The sequence below is a fragment of the Callospermophilus lateralis genome, chromosome 5, assembly GCF_048772815.1.
Source record: "Callospermophilus lateralis isolate mCalLat2 chromosome 5, mCalLat2.hap1, whole genome shotgun sequence".
Taxonomy (NCBI): Eukaryota; Metazoa; Chordata; class Mammalia; order Rodentia; family Sciuridae; genus Callospermophilus; species Callospermophilus lateralis.
The window spans coordinates 164,621,421-164,639,784 of NC_135309.1; the positions used below are offsets into that span (position 1 = coordinate 164,621,421).

General features: G+C 55.8%; 1 protein-coding gene across 1 annotated transcript; it reads left to right on the top strand.

The window, feature by feature from the left end:
- Nucleotides 1-145: 145 nt before the first annotated feature.
- On the top strand, nt 146-17,459 carry Clptm1l (CLPTM1 like). Its single transcript, XM_077109492.1, has 17 exons — nt 146-503; nt 973-1,073; nt 2,720-2,909; nt 4,249-4,397; nt 5,352-5,430; nt 7,656-7,773; nt 8,112-8,206; nt 9,036-9,120; nt 10,241-10,344; nt 11,283-11,348; nt 12,168-12,218; nt 12,859-12,941; nt 13,766-13,800; nt 14,381-14,436; nt 14,514-14,558; nt 15,089-15,204; nt 16,930-17,459. The coding sequence occupies exons 1-17, from the start codon at nt 342-344 to the stop codon at nt 17,012-17,014; spliced, it is 1,620 nt and encodes a 539-aa protein (XP_076965607.1). The 5' UTR covers nt 146-341; the 3' UTR covers nt 17,015-17,459.
- Nucleotides 17,460-18,364: the final 905 nt, after the last annotated feature.

The window sequence follows — 18,364 nt, forward strand, 5'->3', positions numbered from 1 at the left end:
GGACCCCGGGGCACGCCGGGAGGCCGGCGCAGGTGAGTGACGTCCCCGACGCGCCCCCGACGTGCGGACGCGCGTGCGAGCGCCGGCAGCGGCCGAGTCCCCGCTCCCAGGGGGCCGCGCGCGCGTCCACTTCCGGCAGCGGCGCAGAGCCCGGAAGCGGCGGCCGGCGAATCCTGCGGCGCCAGGTGTGGGCGGCGGGAGTATGCGGGGCGGCCGGAGGCCCGCGCGCGGCGCGTTCGTTCCCCCGCGATAGTGGCGACGGCGCGCGGCGGCTCTCCCGTGAGCGGCGGCCGGCTGCGGGGACGGCGGGGCGGCGCGCTCGGGCCGCGGGCGGCGGCGCCATGTGGAGCGGCCGCAGCTCCTTCACCAGCCTGGTGGTGGGCGTGTTCGTGGTGTACGTAGTGCACACCTGCTGGGTCATGTACGGCATCGTCTACACCCGCCCGTGCGCCGGCGACGCCAACTGCATCCAGCCCTACCTGGCGCGGCGGCCCAAGCTGCAGGTGAGCCGGGCCGGGCGGGGCCCCTCCGGATTGTCCCAGTGTCCCGCCGTGGTGGGTGCGGGCTCCAGGCCCTGACCCTGGTGTCACAACCCGGTGCCCTGGTGGAGCCCCATTGAGAGCCGGAGTGGAGCTCCTTCCTGGCCTGTCCTTTCGGGGTCTCCATGTGCCGCCCCCGGTCGCTGGTGCCGGTGCCTGCTGTCCTGCAGATGGGCTCCAAGTGGTGCTCCTGGTGTCACCCCACTCAGACACCCTGTACCCCTAGTCTGTGGGTCTCCTAGCCTGTGGGTCTCCAGCCACTCTTGGGCATTGACATTATTTTCTTTACAAAGACACATTCTGCACTTGCACCCTGACCAGGCAGGAGTTCTGTCTTCTAGGAGGTAACCTGTCAGATTGCCTGCTCTCCGCAGCTCAGTTATGTTTTTTGCCAAGGGCTCTACAGACTAACTTTCTTGTCACCCTTTTCCAGCTGAGTGTTTACACCACCACAAGGTCCAGCCTTGGTGCAGAAAACAATGTGGACCTGGTCTTGAATGTGGAAGACTTTGATGTGGAGTCCAAGTTTGAAAGGTGTGTGGGACAGATGCTGCAGGGGTTGGTGTTGTGTGCATAATGAGACTGACTCAGAAACACAGTCTTGCTGTTATCTTCAAAACTATGGAACACAAGTAAACATTTAAACCAAAACTAGCAGATGGAACTTATCCCATGTCTAATGCAGTGAGCAGCAGTCAGGGGAGTCTCCAGAGGAGCAGGTGTCCACCTAGTGGAAGTAGGGAAAAGAGACAGGGTGGAGGAAAGAGCTGTACAGGAATCTAAGTGACCCTAAGTCAGTGAAACTGTCCACCTATACAGAGGAGGTTTTTAAATTTAACATGCAGTCTAGCAATTGATACATAGTACAGACGTAAAAGTCCAACTTTTATGTTGTAACTTTTAAAATGATTTGCTTCTAAGATTCTGCCATTCTTATCTGCACCACCTAGAAGGTAATGGATGTTTTCTAACCAGCCAGCGTCATCAGATAGCTGGAGGGTTTCGTGTGAAGAAGACCATCATAGGTCAGGCCCACATGCTGTCACCTGTATGTAGCCCACCACCTCAGGCGAGTTACAGACCTCCCTGAGCCTTGTGAAGCAGAGGCAGGAAGTGCCGGCTCCTTCACCTTCAGTTGGAGCTGCCCACTTTTTAAAACACTCAGGACATGTCTGTGTTGGGTTTAGTTTCACAGATATGGACACTGCCATTGTGCCAATTATCAAAGGCAGGTAGTGAGGGTTTTAATTTCTGAGCCTGGCAAAAGGAGAAGAGTCTGAAACAGACTCCCATCGCCTCGTCTGAGCTTTGCTCAGAAATGTGCATTCACCTGAAATGTCCCTGTGGAGGAGGGGCATAAAGCCCAGCCCACTGTCAGGAAAGCCACTCAGAGATGTCCTGGTAGAGATCTTTTGTTGACATGGTAGCAAGGCATCCTCTGTTCCTGTATTTCTTCTAATAACAGGAATTACTTAGAACTTTGGCCCCAAGATTTGTAAAAGAAACCAGGAAGCTCTATTGTGATAAGTAGTATGTGTGGGTTTCATGGAGTCCAGTGTGGTGTTTGAGCTGTGATATGCAGGTGAAGAGCCGGGCACCTGGGCCAAGGCCAGGGAAGCACACCGCCAGTGAGATCTCCATCTGGCTTGAGAGTCAGAGCTGATAAGAGGCCTGAAAGTCCGTCTTATGACTAATCTCTTCTTCAAAAAATGCAGCAAAACCAAATAACTACCCACATGAAATATTTCTGAGCTTTCCTTATAGTGCCAAAGAAGCACTTCTAGATTTGTGGTTATTGTACTTGGTTTGTGAGACCGGGCCTGGACTTTGCCTCTGTGACTCTGGAGTCATGTTATCTTAGAGGGCTGTAGAAATCAGCTGGTCTGTTGCCACCTGGCCTCTCAAGTGAGTTACTGTCCTTTCTGAGCCTCATGAAATGGAGGTAGAGAGTGCCAGCTCGTTCACCTTCAGTAGTAGCCGCCCACGCTTTTCAAAATGCTCAGGACACGTCTGCATTCAGGGCTCAGTTAAGTCAGGAGCAGGTGAGTTTCGTTTTCAGTAGTTCTGAAACAAAATTAGTTGATGTGAAACACATTATCTCTAAAGGCATCTGAGTAGGCTCCATGTGAGTGTAAACACAGCAACACACAGATTTGAAATGACCATTTGTTTTGTTCCAGGACAGTTAATGTTTCTGTACCGAAGAAAACAAGAAATAATGGGACACTGTATGCCTATATTTTCCTGCATCACGCTGGGATTCTGCCTTGGCATGACGGGAAGCAGGTTCACCTGGTCAGTCCTCTGACTACATACATGATCCCCAAGCCAGAAGAAGTCAACCTGCTCACTGGGGAGTCAGCTGCACAGGTGAGGGTCTTCACGGATGACTGACGCAAGCCTGTACCTCCTGCTCAGTGTGTGTGCACCTGAGTCTGCAGAGCAGCTTCCATCTAGAGCCGTGGTGACTGTTGGAAAGTAAAGCACTATACGTAAATGGTCTTTCATCTGAATCGTTTCGTTTCCTCGGGTTTTCAGATAAATTTTATATCAAACTGAGGACATGCAGTGGAAGTGATCCCTAATATCCTTTACTCAGAGTCCCTCTTAGGCCATGGGCCCCCTGTGTCCCCTCCCACTGGGGGTTTGGGAGGCCATCTTTCAGAGCTTGCCTATACCTCTGTCTTCAGGAGTCACCATTTATGGTTCTATTCAAATTATGCTGCTTATGGGACCAGACATATATGTTAAGCTTATAATTCAAAACTATGGGAAAAGTACAGGCACAAGTTACATTTTTTCACCTGTAGAAAGCCATATATGCCAAGAAAAACTAGATATCACCCACCTGATAACTGATAAGGCCAGGGATACAGCATGGGAAGTGTGACACACAGGCTTCTGTTGAGTAGAGGAGAGACGACTCACAAAAAAAGAAAGACAGCATCTGTTAGGAAACGGCTATGGGGGTGTCCAGGCACAGAGAGACGGAGCATCTCAGGGTGAAGGGCAAGGTTCGAAAGCCCTTCCTGCTTTGTTCTTGACCTTATATGCAGAACCTTCATGTCCTACTCATGGGGATGGTAGCCCTCTTGGGGCATCTTCGGGAGTCCATGAGTGATGGGTATGGAGTGGCCTTGGGAATTCTATAGCGAATGCTGAATGAATATAGGCCGTTAAAACTTGGAAGACCATTTTCAACATAAAATGTTATGGGTCTGCTATTGTTTGGAAAGAAATAAGATGAATTTATGCTTCGTGAATTTATTAGTTGGGTCTGAGATAAAGTTACGATGTTCCCATGGCTCAGTTTCCTTCTGAGTTGTATTTAGAGTAGTTGCTGATCCTCAGCACATCTTCAGACAGCTCCTGTTGGCTTGGCAGCTTCTCCTTCGCAATGTCCTTGAAGCCCACAGGACCGTGTTACCTGCAGACCTACACTGCAGCTGGGTCTGCCCCCACAGGATCTGTCCCATCAGGAGTGGCCCCGCTTAGCCGAGGACCCCAAAGGTGGAGTCACTGGGATCCTTGACTGCATGACCATTGGGAAGGAGGAAGGGTATGGTCAGAGCAGTCCATGGTCCACAGGCCCCCCACTGGGTTCTCCTTCCGATTGTGCCAGTCTGGACAACTACTCTTGGGGTGGAGACACTGACTACCCAGCTGCCCTGGGCCTGCCTCAGCCTGGCCTCTGTTTCTCTCACTTTAGCAACAGATCGAATCCGAGAGGAAGCCGTCAAGTGCCCTGGACGAGCCTGTCTCTCACTGGAGACCCAGGCTGACGCTGAACGTGATGGTGGATGACTTTGTCTTTGATGGCTCTTCCCTGCCTGCTGACGTGCACCGGTACATGAAGATGTAAGTGTTGCGTGGGACCTGGTGAAGGAAATTGCTGCTGAACAGACCGTAAGCAGGGACCCCCGCAATGGGGAGTGGGCTGCCCCTGTCCCTGTGCAGTGTCATTGATGCTGCCTTCCACCCCTAGCTCCTTGCCCAGCTCTTGGAGGTCACTTGATCAGGATTGCCCAAAAGGATGGGGCGAGGGGAGATCCCAGCTGGCTCCCTCTGCCGTTGCCCTCTGCAGAGGTACCCTTGGGTTGAGATGGGAAGCAGCAGTGAGGGCCGACTGCCCTGTGTCCCTGGCTTTGTGCACTTATGCACCTGCTGGCTGGGAGTTGCACAGGCTTTGTTTCTCAGCTAGTTCAAACTTATTAAAAATTCACCTGCAGCTGTGACTTGGGTGTCGCTTGCTTTGGTCAGCTAGCTCTCACTTGCACTGGGGGCCACAGGGGGCATCTGAGGGGCTGAGCTGTGTGGGTCCACTGTTCTCGTAAGTAATGGCCGTACGGTAGTCATAGGGCTTTTATGCTCTTCAAGACTTGTCGTATCTTTGAACACGTCATTTGTGTACCTGGTTCGCAGAGAGGGTCGCCTGACGCAAAGCCCCTGTAGCTGTCAGCCTCCCCGCATGGCAGCCCAGCACAGGCGTGGGTCGTCTCCTTCCAGGTCCCCTAGCACACAGGTGTCATCTCTCTCCTTCTGCCTCATGGGGTCACCGTGTCATCACACCAAGTGGTCCTTGGCCTGTGTGTGACTGTCCCCATTAGTTCCCACCATTAGTGGCCTCATGGGGCTTACCATGTGGCTGTCACTATCATCCTACCCCCTTAGCATCTGCTTCTGTTTGAAAAAGCTGTATCTTGGAGTTTCAGTGAGGGTACATTGAAGGCCAGTGATGCATGGGGGAACCTCAGGGAGCCTGGTCCCCAGGGTGCAGATACCCACACTGACCAGGACACTCTCCACCACCAGGGTCCAGCTGGGAAAGACCGTGCACTACCTCCCCATCCTGTTCATCGACCAGCTGAGCAACCGGGTAAAGGATCTGATGGTGAGCCCTGCTCTCTTCTTGCCTCACAGCCGCTGTGCATGATCCACCAGGGAACCAGGCAAGACCTGGGTCCCGGGTCCAGAGCATGTGCTGGGGTGAAGCACTCGGGACCTGGCTTGCTGGTGGCTGGCACTGGGTCCCTTGGGCATCCTGGCTCACTGGTGAGGCCTTTTGTTAAGGGTTTAGGTGGTAGCACTCAGAAGTCTGTTTGAAAAGCTGTGTCTGTTCTTCACATGAGGCCTGGTTTCATTCAGAAGCATCTGCCAGACTCTCCTCCCCAGGGCTGGTCCTGCAGCCTGGCCAGAGGAGTGTCCACCTGGGAGGAAGCCACTACTACTGTGGTGGCTGTGGGCAAGACAGGTGCCCTTGGAGATGGAGAAATGGCTGCTGGTGGACCTGGTGCCCGTCATAACAGGCAGTAAGGGCACTCTTCTCCCAAAGACAACAAGTTTGTTTTGAGGATGGGAAAAAAAACATAGCCAGCCTTTGGTGATAGGGGAATAACTGCTCCCTCCATCCAAGGCTGCCCGCACCTCTAACAGTCCTGCCACCAGGAGCTGCGTGCCATAGTCCTGATTCACAGTGAAGTTACTCAGGGTTAGAACATGGGGCTGGGATTGTGAGTGAGCTGCCCTGCCAGCCTCTCCTGGGACTGTAGCCATTGCTCATGAGCACTAGATAGGAGCCAGAGACGGTTGCCACGCAAGGCTTCAGTAACTGGAGTGAGCCCTTCCCTTGCACAGATGAGGGTGCTGAGGCTTGAAAAGTGGGTGGCTTGCCACAGTGTGTCCTGACCCCGCCTGGATTCTGCTGCTAGCTGCAGCTCAAGATGTCAGGCCCTCTGTTTGGCTTTGCTCAGACACTAAGGTCCCAAGGCAGTGTCCTCTGCTCCCTGGGGTGCTGACTGCCTCCATGTCATGAAGGCTGGGGCTGGGGGGCAGATGTGCTAGCAAGCAGATCTGATTGGTTCTCATCCCACCTTTCCCAGACTTGGTTTCTGCTGAAACACAGGTAGTACTTTGTAAACCATGAGGGCGGCCTGTGGTCACCTGTCATGGCCCAGTGGTGCTGTCTCCTCAGAGGCCTTTGGAAAGCAATGCCTGGTGACTGCATTGCTACAGGCGATGCCCTCATGTCTGTTCTCAGGTCCATCTAGGTAGAGGACCAGCATCAGCAGCACACTCGTGTTGTAATGGTTGGTCATATTACAGTAGTCCCGTGTTACGTGTTGTGGGACAGGAGAACAGGTGTGCAAGCAGCTGGTCTCCACCGCAGCACTCTTTCATGTCATTTTCTGCATCTCACATGAGCCACTTCTCAAAGGAATGCCATCCTGGGAGGGCAGCTAAGCCTATCGGGTGCTGCAGCCCGTGGCATCCCTGGGACAGGTCTGATAGCTTGAGGGAGCTAGAGGCTTGCCACACACTTGCAGAAGGTGCCTGTGCTCTGAAATGCCCAGCTTCTGGCTGCTGCGCCAGAGTGCACAGGTGTGGGGCAGGTACATCAGATAGTGTGGTGCTTGTGTGCATGTGGTCACAGCTGTGCATGCTGCAGGTATGGCTCAAGTGCTCCATTTCCTATAGCTTCCACCATCCCACACAGCCAAGGTCTAGGCTTAGAGTTTCCCTATGCATCTTGGGCTCTTTTAGGACAGGACTAAGGCCCCTTGGGTGGTGCTCATGCCTGTTCTGCAGCTCAGCTTCGAGCCTAGTGGGCTCCTGATAGATGCTGGTGGTGAATCCCATCCAAGGCATTGGAGCTTGTGTGGCTCAGAAAGACAGGAAGTGCTTGTGGAATGGGCGGGCCGTGCCAGGAGGCTCTCAGGACTCCTGGGGTGTGGATAGGAGCACACCTGGGCTTAGGGCTTAGGGAGTGGAGAGAACAGGATCACTGCATTGGGAGGAGCTGTGAGCAGGCAGCGTGGCGGGCACCTGTGCTGCCTTAGGACAGGCCTGGGAAAGACTCCTGTGTGCACTGAAGGCCCAGGATGAGGAGCAAGCTCTGGAGCAGGTGCTCCTGCAGGACCAGCTGCAGCTAATGAGATGTAAGAGGTGGCCCAGAATCCCCATGTGTCACAGCCCTAGCTGTGCGGGGACAGGAGGTAAGGATTATCAGGGGCGTCAGCTGTGGTGATGGTGTGCACAACTCAGGTGCTCCTGGAGGCTCACAGCAATGCCCTTGATCACAGTCGGGTGGGTGCTCATCTGTGAACCTCTCGGTGGCAGGTCATAAACCGCTCCACCACAGAGCTGCCACTCACTGTGTCCTATGACAAGATCTCGCTGGGGCGGCTACGCTTCTGGATCCACATGCAAGATGCCGTCTATTCCCTGCAACAGTTCGGTGGGTGCCTGTGGGTCCTGGGCTGGCTGGGTCGGGCTGGGGTGTTTGGTGGTGGGAGCCCTGCTTTGGCTCCGAGTATCCATGGAGGATTTGTGGGCATCCTGCAGCTGCCCCAGTGCAGCGCTGCCTCACCCTTCCTGGTGTGGCTCACTCTGTGTCCTTGCTGCCAGAACTGGCCAGCACCTTCTCACCACGTTGAAAGTGACCTGGGTTGTTCAGGACCCAGTGTTTTGAGTGCCATTGTTCCAGAGGCACTCGCACTGCCAAGGTGGGGTTGTGTGAGCTGCCTTACTGGCTGGGGGGGTGCGTTTGTATCATGGTGCGTTTCTTCCCTACAGGGTTTTCTGAGAAGGACGCTGATGAAGTGAAGGGGATTTTTGTAGACACCAACTTGTATTTTTTGGCCTTGACCTTCTTTGTTGCTGCATTTCATGTGAGTCGTCACCTGGTGCTTGTTGGGGAGTGACAGAGAAGGGGAGGTGCTCGTGGGCACTGCCCAGCCCATGGCCACCTCTTATGTCAGCCAGCAGTCAGCATGCCCAAGTGTTGGTGTCCGCAGCCTGAGGGATGCTGGGCGTTAGCTGCTTTGGAGACATTTTGCAAAAGAAATGTCAAAATGCTTTGAGCAGTGCCTGTATTAGTAGGGTTAGTTAGTGACCTTGTAAAGTAGCATTTTTCACCACATAGTCATGGGTTATGATTTTCAGGTTTACAATTTCGTTCTGTGCCTGTAGTCGGGTTTTGTACAGGGAGTCTGAGAGCTGCCAGAAAGCCATGCCATGGGGCAGTCTCAGTTGGGATAGAGGACAAGGAGGTACCTCTGAGTGCCAGCCAAGCCAGAACTTCTAAGCCAAGATGAGAAAGTAAATGTCACTTTTATTAAAGAGTCAGTGGCTGAGAACAAGCTGGTGTTTTCTGCACAGACCAAGGGCCACTTTCCTGGGTAATGGTGGTGGCCAGAATAGCAAGGACTCCAGCTGGCCTCACCCCTGGGCACCCCAGACTTCAGCATAGGAGAGGAGGCACCACAATGCCTAGACATGCTCCCCGCCATTTGACTCAGACCCATGTTTGCCAAATGCTGTGGTGAAGCCCCCTTCGAGGTTCCTTGGCTCGGGTACATGGAGCCAGTGTGGGTGGTTTCTGCAGGGCACAGGCGTGTCTTGTTCAGCCCGAAGCTTGGGCCCAGGGTCCTACAGGCTGCCCAGTGCAGGGGCTGAAGGGGCAACTCGGTGCAGGTGACTCCCGTCTGTTCTTTGCAGCTGCTCTTTGATTTCCTGGCATTTAAAAATGACATCAGTTTCTGGAAGAAAAAGAAGAGCATGATTGGAATGTCCACCAAAGCAGGTAGGCCAGGAGCGGGTCCACCTGCTCACGGGCACACTCTGCTCCCATGAGGCCTGCAGCTCACGCCCATGACAGTGCTTGTCTGGTTGGCTGAGATGCCTCTTAGATCAGGCAGCCCAAACCCTGGCAGTGTCTCAGTGGTCATTGAGCATCTAGGAAACCTGGGAATACCACAGAAGAGAGGGCCACTGAGGCCAGAGGCAGGGAGCCGGGTCTGATCTTGGGCTGGCAGAGGACGAGTCTCCTGGACTTCTGGTTGCTTCTGGGTGTGGATGTGGGGCCAGAACCTTACACCCCACCTTGGTGAGCAGCATCATGTCTGACCTTCCAGGAGTTGGGTGTGGCTGCCGGAATCAGACTAAAGCAAGTCTCTCAAACATAAACAGCAGGTTTTTTCTTTTTTCCAAACATAAAAGGTAGGGTTTTTCCTCATGAGTACCCGGATAGCCCTACACAGTCACTGAATCTCCTGGGAAGGAGGGGCATTCTGTTGAGCCCAGGGTGGCTGTGGCCCTGTCCAGGGTGTCGGCAGCCACGGAAGGGCTAGAGTTGTTTTCATAGCACCACTTATGAAGGAGAAAATACAGCTTTGTCAGAGAAACAAACTTGTCACAGAAAGCAGAGAGTGAAGTGGGGTGCAAGAGAGAGTGAGCATCCCAGTCCTGGGCTCTGGTCTCACACCCTGTCGCACTCACGCCTATGCTGCAGATGTCACTCACACGTGCACCTAGCTGGTGTGTAGTTCTGTGGCCTCCAGTAAATTTTTTTTACCTTTCTTTTATTGATTTTCGTGTGGTGCTGAAGATCAAACCCAGTGCCTCACACGTGCGAGGCAAGCGCTCTGCCACTGAGCCACAGCCCCAGCCCCTCTAGAAATCTTGTTAGAATGTTTCCCAGAATGGAGTAATTGTGCACTGTTGGTTTTCTTTCTGTGAGTCACGGGTGTGCCGCACGCGTGTCGCTGGGGTGGAGCCTAGGGCCTTCTGCACCCTGGGCAGGAGCTTGGCTGCCAAGCTACCTGGACGAGGGGGGCATTCAAAGCTGTATGGGCGGGTGGGTGACAAGCAGGGTCTGTGCCAGTGGGCTTGGCACTGCCTTACTGTAGCTACCGTGTCCCCAGTACTGTGGCGCTGCTTCAGCACCGTGGTCATCTTCCTGTTCCTGCTGGACGAGCAGACAAGCCTGCTGGTGCTGGTCCCAGCAGGCCTCGGGGCCGCCATCGAGGTGAGTCTGGCACCGCTTGGCTCTGGGCGGACGCTGGGGCTTGTGTGAGGCCCACAGACTTCAGTGTATGGTCAGGCGCCTGATTCTGACCCACAAGGCTCTCCAAGGACCCGCACACCTGCCCTGAGGACTAGCGGGCTCGCCCAAGCAGGCCGTGTGTTGTAGAAATGCCTGGGCTGGGGCAGTGCGGCGAAGTGCAGGGAAGGCCGTCTCTGGCACAGACTTGTACAGTGACATCCGTCAGGCAGGACTGTGTCAGCATACTTGATGAGCTGCAAGACATGCGTGTGGCCTCAAGGAGTTTGTGGTTTGGTGGGATTTGAGACAGGATGGCCATGTGGAGAGTAGCTCAAGTGTGGGTCACCTGTGGTTTAGCCCTGTTGGTCAGTAGAGGGAGCTCTGTGGGAAGGGGCCGTGAAAAAGTTGCTGGGCTGGGCACAGGGAGAAGACCCAGGTGGCCCTGTTTTGAGAAGCCAGGCCGTCAGAGTCGGCAGCCCCCTGTGGGCCTGGCTCATGTGGCTGCAGATACTTGCTGAAGGGTCATAGCCTCCAAGACACCAGAGCTTCATGGGCAGTTACCACCCCGTCACATGTGGAAGCCCACCCCGACATGCTGGGCCTGACCTCAGTAAGTGATGTTGGCCCAGGTTGTAGTAAGGGTGTCCAGGAGGGAATGTGGCCAGGGAGGTTCAAGGACAGGCTCAAGTGGCATCTTCCTTAGTCGGCTTCGCAGTGGCTGTGGGTCCACCTGGCAGACGGCCCCCAAGTACAGATGCAGAGCCCGTGAGAGAGGGAGGGAGGGGAGCTGCAGGCAGGCAGAGGTGGGGTGGGCTGAGAAGCTGCACCATGAGCGCCAGGTCCCATCCTGTTGCGCTCCCGCATGTTCACTCTGGCGTCTCAGGATTGTGAGTGGGCAGCATTTCCTTTTCTCCCCACAGCTTTGGAAAGTGAAAAAGGCCTTGAAGATGACGGTGGCCTGGAAAGGCTTGAGGCCTGAGTTCCAGGTGAGGTCCCCAGCTGGCTGGCTGCCCCAGATCGCCTCCTCTGCTCCCTCCCTGCTCCTCACGCTCAGCAGGCTGGCTTCTGTGGGTTACGTGCCCATCAGAGCTCAGCTCTCGGAAGACAGGTTGTCATGGGGTGGGCACTCAGACCCCAGCTGATGGCCTCCTGGGCAGGGCTCAGGTTGGCTTCTGCATGAGTTGCTTGTTTTCTTCCCTAAAGATTCCTTGGTCAGGAAACTTAGTGTCAGCCTCGTTAAAAGCAGGGCTACACCTCCATCCCTGAGCAAGCCTGCAGGAAGGGACATGGTCTGCAGGGCTCAGATGCTCGTGTGTTCCCGGTTGTCATGCATTCCCATGCTGCCCAGACCCAGGCCAGATATTGACCAGTCTCCTGGGGACGTGGTGCATGAGTGAAGTCTGTGCTGATGGCACTGTGCTCTGTGGTGGACCTTGACTGCCTTGGCCCTCAGAAATCACATGGCCCTGCTCCAGGCTGAGACGGGCTGATGTCTCCCATGTAGCCAGTGGCTTCTCCACCCTCCCTGGCTAGAGTGTCAGTGAACTCAGCAGCTCTAGGAGTGGGAAGCAGCCAAGAAGCTCCAAAGGTGGCCTGCACAGTCCGGGCCAGCCTGAGGCAGAGCCAGCCATGCATGCAGTCCCAGTCCTGTCCCCATCAGCCTGGACTGGGGTCTTTTGTGCTGTTGAGGCTCACTGGCTGGATTGAGGGTGTGCCGTGGCCATGAGACCTTTCACGGCTCCATTCTGGCCTGTGCCAGACGTCCTTGCTGAGTCGGGTAATGTGTTGTATTTGACTTTCAACAGTTTGGCACCTACAGTGACTCTGAGAGGAAGACCGAGGAATATGATACGCAGGTAAGCCCGAGGGCTCGGCAGGGCATTCACATGCCTGGCAGACGGTCTGTAACCCTGGGCAGTGGGGCCCTCATGAACTGACCTGTGGGGAGTGGTCTCCTGGGAGGGTCTGCATTTCTAACCGGGGAAGGAGGGCCTCACAGGAACTACCCAGCTCCCAGCCCTTGCAGGTACCTTCCCAGCTGTCCCACTAGCAGCTCGTTTCGCATGGCTGCTGGGGAGCTGGGGGTGGCAGATCTAACGGGCATTTCTGCACAGAAACGGTTTTAGTTTTCTGTTTTAATATTCACCAGCATACATTTCAATTTTTATAGAAGTTATAAGAGCTCAATTCAGAAAAAGACATTTGGTGACAAGACTGTGTCACGTCGCCAGCAGCCTCAGCAGGGCTCTCAGGATTCTGGACGCCTTCCTGGTTCTCACAGTCCTCCGTGGGTCTGTGCGTTGGTCCTGCATCAGAACCAGGAGGCTCTGCTCAGGACCGCTTGGGGTCACAGGTCCTGTGGTATTGGCAGAGGCATGGTAACGCGTACCCACCATTGCCAATCAGTGGATCCTCTGCCCTAAAGTTGTGATGACATGTCCACAGAGGCATCCGAGGCATGGCTTGGTCACTGGGAGTTTCCTTTGTCCCTTACAGGCCATGAAGTACCTGTCGTACCTGCTATACCCCCTCTGCATTGGGGGCGCCGTCTACTCACTCCTGAACATCAAGTACAAAAGGTGGGTGCTGTACTTCCTTGCCAGACAACCTGCACTCAGTCCTGGGCTGAGAGCAATGTGCCTGGTGGCAAGCTTCCTGTCCATTCCCAGTGCTGGGCCAGTCGGCTCTGGCCTCCTCTCCTCTGTAATGTGGGGATGTGAAGACCCCCCGCCCCCCCGCAGGGTCCTGAGTGCTCATGGGGAGCGGGTCCTAGAAATGCAGACACAGCCTGGGCTGCAAGGCTGAGGCGTCCCTGGCTCCTACACCCCAGGCAGTGGGCACAGCTGTACCTTCCAGTCCAGGAAGTGCAGACATTCCCTGCTATAGCAGCGCTGTTGAGGGCAGAGGTGGGATGGTTTGGGAGTTCCCCAAACCAGCCACACAGCTGCTTTGCTGGATGTGAGCTTGCAGAGGGGCTGGGCCAAGTGGGGTGGGACCATGGTGAGACCCTGGCCAGGGACGGTGTGTGCAGAGCTCTGAGTGGGCAGCTTGTTGTGCAGGCCCTGGAAGTCTTGTAGGAATGGGATATGCAGAGTGGCCTCTCCTACACCTAAGCCTGCATTTGGGTGAAGAGAGTTTTGTTTGCAGAGACCCTTTGGTCTGACCAGGCTCCTAGGAAGGGTTAGGACTTGATGTGGAACACGTAGGAGCGCTTGGCCTCCCTGGGTCAGCAGGGCCTGGTACTGCCTCTTGAACCATCCCACTTATCACAGATGCCCACACACGTTTGGGTATTTACGAGAGGGTTGTCAAGGAAAGTGTTTTTTTTGTCAAGTAGCCACACTTTCTGTGGCACAGGAAGTTGGGCTTTCCTGCCGGTCACGATCCTTCCTTTCTCTTGCAGTTGGTATTCTTGGCTAATCAACAGCTTTGTGAATGGTGAGTTCCTGTTTCCCATTCCAATAACAATATTTATAGCAGGTGCTACTTTTCTTGCTCCTGCCTGTGACCCAGTGTGACAGGCACCACATCTGTTCAGGCAACTGTGCAGCGGCCAGTGCTCTGCTGTGCCTAAGTTGGGCGTCACGGCTCCCCTGGACTAGCAACCTCAAGCAGATGGCCTGTTGTCCCTTCTGTGTGGAAATGAGAAAGCAGGCGTCCAGAGCACCAATACCATGCAGCCCGTGTGCTGCGCCAAGCTCAGGGGTGGTCCTCCTGTCTCGGGGGCTGCCATGTGCATCCTGCCTGCCCCCAACCAGCCCCAGTTGCAGCTGGGATTCCTTGCAGGGCACTTTGCCTGCCATGCTCCCAGGTTTTGGGCCCCACGGGGCCTTGTCCTCACCTGCATTTGCTTGGTCCCTGTGGGCAGAATTTCAGGGCCACCAGTCCAGAGCATCTTGCTTGGCTTTTGGCAAGTTTGCCAGCCAGCAGGTGCGTATCTGTCACCTGGCTGACAGGCTCTCTGGGCACAGTGGGCATAAGGGGTGCGGACCCTCTGAGCTCACCTCTGTTCCCACAGGCGTCTACGCTTTCGGCTTCCTCTTCATGCTGCCCCAGCTCTTTGTGAACTACAAGGTGAGGCCTGCCTGCATCCTCTACGTAGGGCTGTCTTCTGCTGCCCCTGACTGACCTTGGTCGTCTCTCTGTTGCAGATGAAGTCTGTGGCGCATCTTCCCTGGAAGGCCTTCACCTACAAGGCAAGTGCTGCGTCTGCACCCCCCAGCGTGTGTGGACAGGGCCTACCTGCCCCAGGTGCTTGGCTGCTGTCCCGCCTGTGGGCTATGTCAAGAAGTCGCCTTTGTGAGCCACCCATAACTGAGGACCGCAGCTCTCACTGTCCTGGGAAGGGGAGCTTTGTTGAGTGAAAGGCTGTGCTCCGTCTCGGCAGCATTGTTAGAACAGGTGGATGTCGGCCCGCAGCCTTCTGGGCAGCCTGCGGGGGTTCTGGGAGCAGGGTGGGTGGAGCTGGGTGACCAAGTCAGATCCCAAGAAGGGCCGGCTCCAGAGGGTGTGCTCCGTGTCCAGCAGTCTTGGGTTCCAGATGTGGAGAGCCAGGGGGTGGGGCACACGGGTTCCTGGGCTCTAGGCTGCAGCGTGGTTGCACTGGCTGGTTTCTGCCTCTGAGTGTGCCACAAGCGTCACAGCGACAGGCCCCTTGACTGGCAGGGCACAGGAAGTGATGGGATTCCAGCCCTGGTGTCAGCCTCTCCCCCGTCCGGCCCTACAGGCTTTCAACACCTTCATCGACGACGTCTTTGCCTTCATCATCACCATGCCCACGTCCCACCGGCTGGCCTGCTTTAGGGACGACGTGGTGTTCCTGGTGTACCTCTACCAGCGGTGGTGAGTGAGCCGGCACGGCAGGCCTCTCCTGGCTGGAGGCCCTTGTGCCTTTGCAGGAGGGGTTACAGGTCGTTTTCCTGCTCGCCTGTGCTAGGGCTCCAGTGCCAGTGATGGGCAAGGCCAGGGATCGCTCCCCTCTTCATCTTGAGGGTGTAGCAGCCCTGGGTTCTGTCCTGAGTGTCTCTTTAGCACCCCTTGAAGCATCTTGTCCTGATTTACATGTGGAGCCAAGCACAGAGATGGCGCCTCCCACCAGGGCTTATCCTGGTCCCGTGGCTGGGCTTGTGGCTCAGCGTAGAGCACTTGCCTAGCATGTGTGAGGCACTGGGTTTGATGCTCAGCACCACACAGAGAGAGATAAATAAAGGTATTGTGTCCATCTACAATTAAGACAAAAAAACTTAAATTTAAAAAAAAAAATTTTTTTAATGAAGTGTTTGATAGGCGGTTAGAGAACAGGGGTCTCCAGCTTCGGGCAGGCTTTGGGCTGCTGGGCCATGTACCTGCAGGTAATGGGCAGTGGCTCTCTTGAAGCACTCCTCCTGGGCACTGGCCACACACAGAAGCACCAACCACCAGGGCCTAAGACTAAACCACACTGATGACCCAGTTGGCCCAGGACAACTTCTGGACACTGAGATGCAGATGCTCACCCCTGGCCCCCCCATCCTGGGCACCTGGCCTCTGTGCAGACGCTGCCCCTGCCCCTGCACCGCCCAGGATCTGGGGTTTCCTGCAGCAGCTTTGCCTCTGCAGAGGCTGTGCCTCGGACCTCCACAGAGATCAGTGACGACACAGGCTGTATCTTCCCCTCCCTGGGCACTGGGCAAGGAAGGGGCTTCTCTGGGACAATTTGCTCTGCAGTGACACTGCCAGGCTTCAGAACCTCTAAACCGCCTCCAGGCTTCCCCAGCCCTCCAGGTTCCTGCTCCAGCCCCTCCTCAGGGTGTGCACGCCTGGGTGTCTGGGAGAGTGCAGCATGCAGCCCACCACCACCGAGCTGCCCTGCGGACTCTGGGCACCACCCGCCACTGGCTCCTCACAGCTGAAGGTGGAGCGCTGTGAGCCCAGACGCAGACGCAGTGGGGACTTTCTGCTTCCGCCAGCAGGGCCCTTGGGTGGCTGCCGGGTCCATGTACACTGCCCCAGGAGCCGCTAACACCTCCCCCTTTCCCTTGAGCCCTCAGGAAAACCCGCAAACTGAGTTCAGTCAGTACCCCGGGCTCAGGGGAAGTGGATCAGTTAAAGTGGGAACGTGTGGTGGTCTTCACACTGCGTGTTAGGTCGCCAGCACTGTGTCCTCCCTGCCTGTCTTCACCCTAACCAGGACAGTGCTGTCAACGTCCCCGGGGTTTGGGATGAGAGGAAGTGACCACTTGCAGAGTGTGTAGAGCTGGACTGGAGCTGGGGATGGACGACAATGTCCCTGAGCGCTCACTGCTGGCCTTTTGCTGTATATGTAGTTTCCACAGGTCACTACAAGGCGGTCTGTGGCCTGTCCTGCTCCAGGACTACCATCCTCTTCTGGTCAGCTGGGCTCTTTGCTGACATGGAAGTACTTCAGCGAAGGGTGGAGGCAGCCCAGTGCCCAGGCAGTAGGCCCCTGGTGACTCTGCTTCCTGGCTGCCTGAGGCAGCTCGCTGGAGAGCAGTGCCAGAGGCCTGTGCTTTGAGGGCAGAGCAGTGCCTGGGCTCCCTGGCAAGTGCCCGCTGTCTGTTATTGCAGGCTTTATCCTGTGGATAAGAGCAGAATGAACGAGTTCGGAGAGTCCTATGAGGAGCAGCCCCAGCGGAAACCCCACGCAGACTGAGCCCTGCCCTGGGCCCTGAGGCTGCCACACGAGACAGGACGTGGCCACCAGTGGGTGTCCTGGAAGCTGGGACTTTCTAGATATGCCTTCTGCATTGCCAAATCCCTCTGAACGTCTCCAGCATCTTCTAAGCTCCACTTCCATCTGGAAGGGGCCAGAAGCACTAACTGCGTCCCCCCGACAAGAACAGGTGCCACACACGGTCGCAGCAGCCAGCACTGGTGGCCACATGCAGCCGTCGGCACAGGAGAGTCCCCAGGCAGGGAGGGTAGTGATCCCGTCCCAGTTGTTTCTAAGTGCTCCTGTGTGAATTCACCTGCATCTGGGGACTCACTCCTCTGGACTCTGGACCAAACAGCTCCTTTTTCCCTTTTGTTTAAAATTTGATTGTTTAAAGCTTAATGTATGTATGTTTCTATTTTAAAATAAATTTCTCTGGCTGTGACGATTTTCCTGACCAGCATCAACATGAAAAGCATTTCAGATACTTAAGTTTGACTCTGTCTCAGAACTGATTCGAGGTAGATGAATTTATGCTTCGGAAGGAGGCAGCGCCTCCGGCAGCCTTGGACTCTGGAGTTTCTTAGGTGAGGGTCCTGCAGTCCATCAAGAAATGTCCTGGCAGGTGCTTAAGCTGTGGGAGTTCAGCCGCAGCTCCATCCTGAACCGTGGCCTGTAGCTGTCCCTGTGGGCGAGCTAGCCAGTGCTCACAGGCTCAGCACCCCAGAGGCCAGCTCTGAGTGGGGCACCTGTGGGTCCCCCTCACCCAGGCAAAGGTAGATGCTCAATCCGCAGGTGGTAACTAGGTGATGGAAACCTCCCCGCCTGGCTTGAAGGAAGTGCAGCTTGGTTTTCAGGGATCTCTGTTCCTGTCAGTGCCAATGTGAATGCAATCTCTTAATCCGCTCCCTGGGGAGCCGTTCCCTGGGGCTTTATGGGGCTTTATGGGGCTTTATGGGCTTTATGCACAAGGCACCTGGAGTTGGGGACTTGTGAGACCCAAGGTGGGTGGGAGGCAAGGGGAAGAGCCCCCTGGGAGAGGGCTGGGCAGGAGCCTGCACCACAGGCAGGCCAGAGCTCCTGTGGGGTGGTGGCACCAGGAATGTGTAGGGAGCCACAGGGGCTCCAGCACCCTCCACCACACACCCAGGCTCTGCCACCCCAGGGACTCTTCCATGCCTGTGGGTTTCAGAGACCCCTGGGGCAGAGGGGGTGCTTCCTAGGCCAGGGCAACCAGCACACAGTGGGGGTGGGGGCATCAGGATCACTGTGAGCAGAGGAGCCAGCTTGGCCTGAGGACCACCCTGACTTCAGCCCCATGCCAGGCTTAGTTGGCATCGCTGCAGGGCG